General features: G+C 34.3%; 1 protein-coding gene across 4 annotated transcripts in view; it reads left to right on the forward strand.

The window, feature by feature from the left end:
• The window catches only part of st8sia5 (ST8 alpha-N-acetyl-neuraminide alpha-2,8-sialyltransferase 5), a 16,564-nt gene that overhangs the window by 5,327 nt on the left and 4,322 nt on the right, over positions 1–6,915 (forward strand). For 2 of the 4 annotated variants that reach the window (XM_016451220.1, XM_016451221.1), the window contains exons 2-5: positions 375–482; positions 6,168–6,260; positions 6,517–6,603; positions 6,754–6,898. In XM_016451220.1, coding sequence (XP_016306706.1) covers positions 375–482; positions 6,168–6,260; positions 6,517–6,603; positions 6,754–6,898 — 433 coding nt within the window. The remainder of the gene's footprint in view (positions 1–374; positions 483–6,167; positions 6,261–6,516; positions 6,604–6,753; positions 6,899–6,915) is intronic. The other 2 variants (XM_016451222.1, XM_016451223.1) reach the window with 2 other exon arrangements.

A 6,915-nucleotide genomic window follows, 5' to 3' on the forward strand; every position in this document is an offset into this window, starting at 1 on the left:
AAGAAAGGGCAAGCACACTTGACTAATTTACAGCCAAAATGGCTCAGAAAAAAATGTCCAGCATTTGGTTGCAGATTCCACTTGGTTTGATATTTTTGTCATCTAATGCAATGATAGATATTTTGAAGTATCTAAAAACTTTGGCACCACTTTACTGTACATGTGAACTGCAGCTGTTCTGGATTGCTTCTTTATCATGTCACTTTTTCACTGAAGATTATCAATGGCACTCCTGACATCATACACCAATTTTTACATTCTTTGATTAAGCCAAACCAATGAAAACCTCTTACAAATCTGTGTGTGTTTGACATTTTCTGCTGCCTTGAACGAATACATGAAACCTTAAACGACCTGCCTCATTTTCTCACTAGTGGGCAACAGTTTTCCCGCCTCAAAGGATTGGAGGTGGGCAACTGGAGCGGGCTCATTAGTTTCCCCGATGACGGAGGGATGAAGCTGGCCAGAAATGGGAGGAAAAGGTACAAACCAGCACAGCAATCTCTCAACAACACCACCAACACTCTAGAGAGACAGTGAGAGAGAATGCCACATAGACAATGATCAGCCGCATGCATGTCTGGACAGGAGACACATCCAATCCCATCAGCCAATCAGACGAGCAGAAATAAGCAGCTGTGGCAACTACAATTTATCAGAGCCAATCAGAGGACCAGGACTGATTAGAGTTTCACTTGTAGATTTCCACACAGCAATGATCGCTTCAGGAAGTATTTTTCCCATTCGTTTTCTCCAAAACCACCCGATTTGAAATGAAACTTTGATTTGAAACAAACAGTTTTGAAACAAGTTATGAGAAAAAAGGTATAAGTGTGTGGTTTTGTTCACAATGGAATACTAGCTTATTGCATACTGTACAATATACAGTGGGTACGGAAAGTATTCAGACCCCCTTCAATTTTTCACTCTTATACTAGCAATTTTTTGTGAAAAGTAGTAAGTGAAATCATTTGTATGTCATGCACTGCAAAAAAATTATATGTTTGTATTGTTTTACAGTACAAATATCTAAGCATTCTTAAATCAAGATACATTTACTTGAGATGTACGACGGGGAGGTTATGCTTAAAACAAGAACAAATAATATTGAAATATCTACGATAATATACGAAAAATAATATAGTTCTCTCTTTGAGTTCAGTTTATTTTTCTAACACCACTGGCAGATATTTTTTCGTTTCTACATATTGTGGTTATTTTGCATTTTGATCAAATTTTGTGACATTTTCCCATGCTGTTTGCTTTATTGTATAGGCAGGGCATGTTATATGCATGTCGAAATAGTAAGATTAGTATGCTTTTCTGAACAAAGCCACTGAACTTAATTGGAAATGGACTACTTGCTCTATAAAGCATCGCAAATTATAAATGAATCAGATTATGGTACGTTATAAGCATATAAGTATAAGAAAATTCTATATATTTGAAGTTTATTGCAACATTAAAATATATAAACATTATATTTACTATACATTATGATTAAAAATAATATAATATTAATATAATTGACATTTTAATTGCATTGTTACTTGTACATGTTGCATTGTATACTTGAAGTTTATTGCAACATTCAAATATGTAAAAATTATATTTATTAAACATGAAATATTAAACAAATAATAATATATTATTATTGATGTAATCTGCATTTAAATTGCACATTATATGTATGCCGGAATAGTATGATTAGGGTTAGTGTTCGTATTCTGTTTTGAACAAAGCCACAAATGAGAATGAACTGTTTATCCCATAATAAAGCATCGTAAATGATGTAGTTGAATCAGATTATGGTACAATGTAAACCAATTGATACTGTAAAATGTAAATGTAAACTATTGATTTGAGGTAGAAAGTACTATATATTCGAATTTCAAAGTACATTCAAATATGTAAAAAATTATATTTATTAAATTATTCCTGATGCAAATAATATAATATTATTGTTTATATAATATATGATGATACGCACACAAAACGTTATATTTACTAAACTTTATATTTATGAAATAATTAAACATTCATATATTAATATGTTATGAAATAATAATATATTATCTATATCATATTTATATTTAAATGCTTTTTTTTCTATGGAGGAAACGAATGGGATTTTTACATTTGGGGAGCCCTGCTCTTGTGCTCTTTTGTGGTTGTCAGTACTGGGACAGGAACTGAAGGGTCATTGAACTCTAAACCTAATCCACTTGTATGCATCTTGACAGATGTGTCCGTCAGAATTTTCAGCATTCTGAGGCTCAGAGCTCCGTAGTTATCACGCCCTGCCTAGCTGATATTCAGAAGAAAAAAAAAGAAAAGAAAAGGTAGGCCACACTGATGGCATCTCCAGTTCACCTCCTTGCCAACCTTACGTTCCCCCTTGAGGATGTCTCGTCTTTTCCATCCGGTCTGAGAGGGTCCTACTGCTCATGCTCAGTGCTCGGCGCACCGCCGCTTCGTTTGTGCATGTTGTCTGCAACCTTCCATCCGCCCTCGACCTTTGACCTTTGACCCCATCACCCCCTTCCCCGCTCCCTGAGGTTGGGAGTCCTCCCTTGTGTTCCTCTGGATGTCATGGGTCCCTGTTTCTGTGTCCCATCATGCATTTCTGAAACCCCTCCACACCTCACCTGTGTGTGTCATGAGCACACTTGAGTGTGTGTGTGTGTGTGTGTGTGTGTGTGTGTGCACGCAAACGGTTTGTGTAGTGAAGTATGTGTGTGTGTGTGTGTGTGTGTGTCATGTGACTGGATTCCTGCTTGCACATTGTACCGCCTCTCTTTGACCTGAAAGATTTTTTTTTTTGTCTTTTCGGTTTTCTTTTCATCTAAATGATCAAAGAGCGCCCATGATTACCCAGTGTGCACCTCTTCAGGCTACAGCACAGTCACATGTCATGACGTCACTTCAGTCAGAGATGTATGGAATCGCTAAATGTGTTTCACTTTTTTTCTTCTGCCTAGTTTTTCATGCTCCTTCACTTTGTTTCTTTCTTTTTTGTTATTGCTCTTCATTACAAACCATTATTTTAATTAATTAGCTCACATTTACCTTTCATAAGTTGGGTGAAGTTAATGGTTTTGCTCCAAAACAGCATCTTATTTATTATTATTATTATTATTATTAAATACTCTAAAAAAATTAATATTTTTTAATGTATAATTTAAATAATACAAATAAAAATGTTTTATTATTATTATTATTATTATAAAATAACAAGAAGAATAAAATATAAATAATAATGGAATGAAAAAATTTGAATAATAATAATAATTTATTATAACAATATTATTATAATTATTATGTTATATTATTATTATTGTTATTGTTATTATTAAATACTTAGCCCTTTATTTTACAGTACATGTAGTATTATTGCAATAGTATCAATAGTATGACATAGTATCAAATAATAACATTATAATAATAATAACATAATATAATAAATAAAAATAATGATTATCAATAATAATAATAAATAGTAGGTAAGAAAATAATAATAAAATAAAATATTTTTGAATAATAATAGTTATATTATAAAATAATAACATAATATTAGCATTTAAATAATAATAAATGTAATTAATAAAAAATCATGAATAATATGATAAGAAAAATAAGAAATGTTATATTATTAAGAATGATGATATTTTTATTTGTAAAAATATCATATTTTTATATTATTACATCATCAGTTTTTTTATTTCAAAATGATTGAAATAGTAATATATTAAAATAATAATACATTTAAATAATTACAATATTTTTCGAATAATAATAATTAATTTTAATATTGAATGTGAGGCATGTTTTCCTTCTTTTTTGTTCTTAGCTGATCACATGCCTGGCTAATGCCAAGATACAACCGCTAAGATGTGATCTTAAGACAGTAAACAGTTAAGAAAGATTTTGTTACTGTACAAAGCTGTTAGGATGGAAAGCATAATTTAAAACATGTTATTATTTAACAAAGAAGAACATAAAAAAATATGGTGTAATGTTTGTAGCCTTTTTCATCAAATACCTTTTACATAAAATAATCCATTTAAGTCTGGCATAATAGCACCCATTAGCATGATAGAAGATAGATAGATGGGAGGTCTTTGGCTCTGTGAAGGCTGTTAGCAGCCATTTTGGCTCTGATTTCATTTACAGTAGCAAGCCATCCACCATTAAAGTCCATTTAAAGCCCATTAAAATGGAAACATGAATCTCTGAGTATGTTTTCATAAATGCTTGATGCCTGAGGCAAGACTGAAAATGGCAAACAGAGACATATAATGAGAAAAACACTTCCTGATGCAGTCTACTTGCTCATAGTTTACAGTTCATTCATTGAATCCATGTTTTTAATGCATATTTTCTGTATTTCTGTTTCACAACCAAGGTGAGGATTCACATTTCATCCATTCAAAGCCTGCTGCCTCTCTTCATTGTGGTGAAACTGTTATTTCTTTTATATTTCTCCTCAGAGCATCAGAAAAGACAGTTTTAAGCTGATTGTGTCTTGCGTAACAGAAGTCTTCAGAGCGGCTTGTCAACAATCCTCAAGTGGCATTCCTATTATAATCTGGAGCCAATGCAAATGGGATCAAACAAGAATCCTGTTTCACAGCGCACTATAGAGAGTGTAAGCATTTCTGCTCACAAGAGTCGAACAGTGAGTAAGTAGTTCACTGTTGCTTCATAAAAGATTGAAATGCTAAATAGTGCATTTTCAGTGAGTTTTAGTACACTACGCATGGCACAAATAGGCCTGTTTATGCTTCAAACCAGTGATTCTTAATCTGGTGGCCTAAGCACTGTGTCATAGGGGTCACAAAAATACTTAAAATTATTGTGATTCTCAATTCCAGTCCTGGGGGCCCCCTGCTCCACACATTCTGCATGTCTCCCTTATTTAACACACCTGATTGAGATCATCAGCTCGTTAGTTCAGTTCATGGATCTCTTTCCTAACGAGCTGATGATCTCCATCAGGTGTGTTAAATACGTGCAGAGCAGGGGCCCCCAGGACTGGAATTGAAAACCACTGCTTTAAAATAAGCGAAAAATCAAGGCTTATTTTAATTAATTCCTTCTACAATTTTTATGTAAGAACCACACTTTCCATGCACAATCTTGGAAAACCTGAATATATGAGTGAATATTAAAAATGTGATTTTTCGACATTACAAATTCATAAATGTTAAAAATAAATGAATACTTTTTTAAAAACAAGAAATAGGCCTATGTTTTTGTTTGTTTGTTTGTTTGTTTTTTTAGTTAGTTATGTTAAGATCAAAAAATGTTTTTTAGGTTGAAATTGCAATTTGTTAGTATTTTTTATTTATTTATTTTAAGCACCAAAATATTTTATAAATATAATTAAATACAAATATTTCTTAAAATCTGTAATCAGAAGTGACTAAAATTACTACAAAAATCATGTAAATTCATTGGTAATAAAAAGTATAAACCCTGAAGAACATTCAGTTATTGAAACTGAGAGTTACTTCTGCAGCTACAAAAAAAGTATTTATTTTCATTAAATATAATTGTAACATTTATATTGGATAAATATTTAAGTATTTAATAACAACAGCAAAAGTTTTTATTAAGCAGCTTTGTCATTACAGCAGAAGTACCAGAAATATATTAAACCCTGACAATGAGCGGACTCTAATATAGAATATACATGCAATATAAATAAAGAAAATACCTTCTTTTTAAAAAAAGATTTTTTGCCTTTATTACAATAGGACAGTGTAGAGGAGACAAGAAGCGAAGTGGAGAGAGAGAGAGAGAGAGAGAGGGAGAGGGGGATGGGACCGGGAAAAGTCCTCGAGCCGGGATTTGAACTCGGGACGTTCGAAACGCAACGGTGTTACATATCAACACACTGCCCATAGGTTATCAGCACCAACTAAAGAAAATATCTAAACTGAGTCTTAGCGGATTCATGTTTGATTCTATTAGGTTTGGTTCCGAGTTGTGACAGAAATCCACTGGCGTTTCTTCAGGATTGTTTGACCAGACTGCAGAGACGAGAGCGTTGAGGATCTTCAGTTAGGTTCTCCATGCTGGAAGCTCATCTCAGGTTGCTCCTGCAGTGTGTGTGCGGTGCGCGTGTGTTCAGAGGGCACGTGTCTGACTCTGTGTTCTGGCAGGTATCTGGAACGCTCCGAAGGCTCTTTAGAGTTCAACTCCACTTCCTGCAAGGAGCTACGGCAAGAAATCACAGATGTGAAAGTACTGACCATGTAAGTTTCTCTCTCGGATGTCTGTCCGTGTCCGTACAGAGCGAGCGTTCCAGCGGGAGTCACATTTCCTGATGAATGTCTCGTCTCGAAGGACAAACCCTGTGAAAAGAGCATCTATTTAAAGAAATACAATATCTGAGCAAGAGCACCCTCTCCTTTCCACTCCATGGCGTTTCATAAGGAAAGCTACTTGTAGCTGGGACTGCTGCTGTTTTTCTCTTATTTAATTGACTTTATGTGTGCGTGTGTGTTTTAGGGTGAAGACATCAGAGCTGTTCGAGCGATGGAGGAACCTGCAGGTGTGTAAGTGGGAGCAAAACAAGGAGGAGACAGATAACTTCAAGTGAGTACATGACCATTTTTATCTTTTATCTCCCAACTTCAGCACAATCTTAATGGGATTCCTTCGTTGAAACAAAGGAATGATGTCATCTCCAATAGGATTCTTTTGTGGTAACGAAGCGATGATGTCATCTCTCCCCCTGTCCAATAGAATGTCTCTGTCCCGTTGCTGCAATGCCCCCTCCTTCCTGTTTACCACTAAGAGAAACACTCCCTCGGGCACCAAACTGCGTTATGAGGTGGATACGAGTGGAATCTTGCACATCAGCCCGGAGATCTTTAAAATGTTCCCTGATGTGAGTGTGAAATCACA

This window comes from Sinocyclocheilus anshuiensis, unplaced genomic scaffold (genome assembly GCF_001515605.1).
Source record: "Sinocyclocheilus anshuiensis isolate Anshui unplaced genomic scaffold, SAMN03320099.WGS_v1.1 scaffold1425, whole genome shotgun sequence".
Classification (NCBI taxonomy): domain Eukaryota; kingdom Metazoa; phylum Chordata; class Actinopteri; order Cypriniformes; family Cyprinidae; genus Sinocyclocheilus; species Sinocyclocheilus anshuiensis.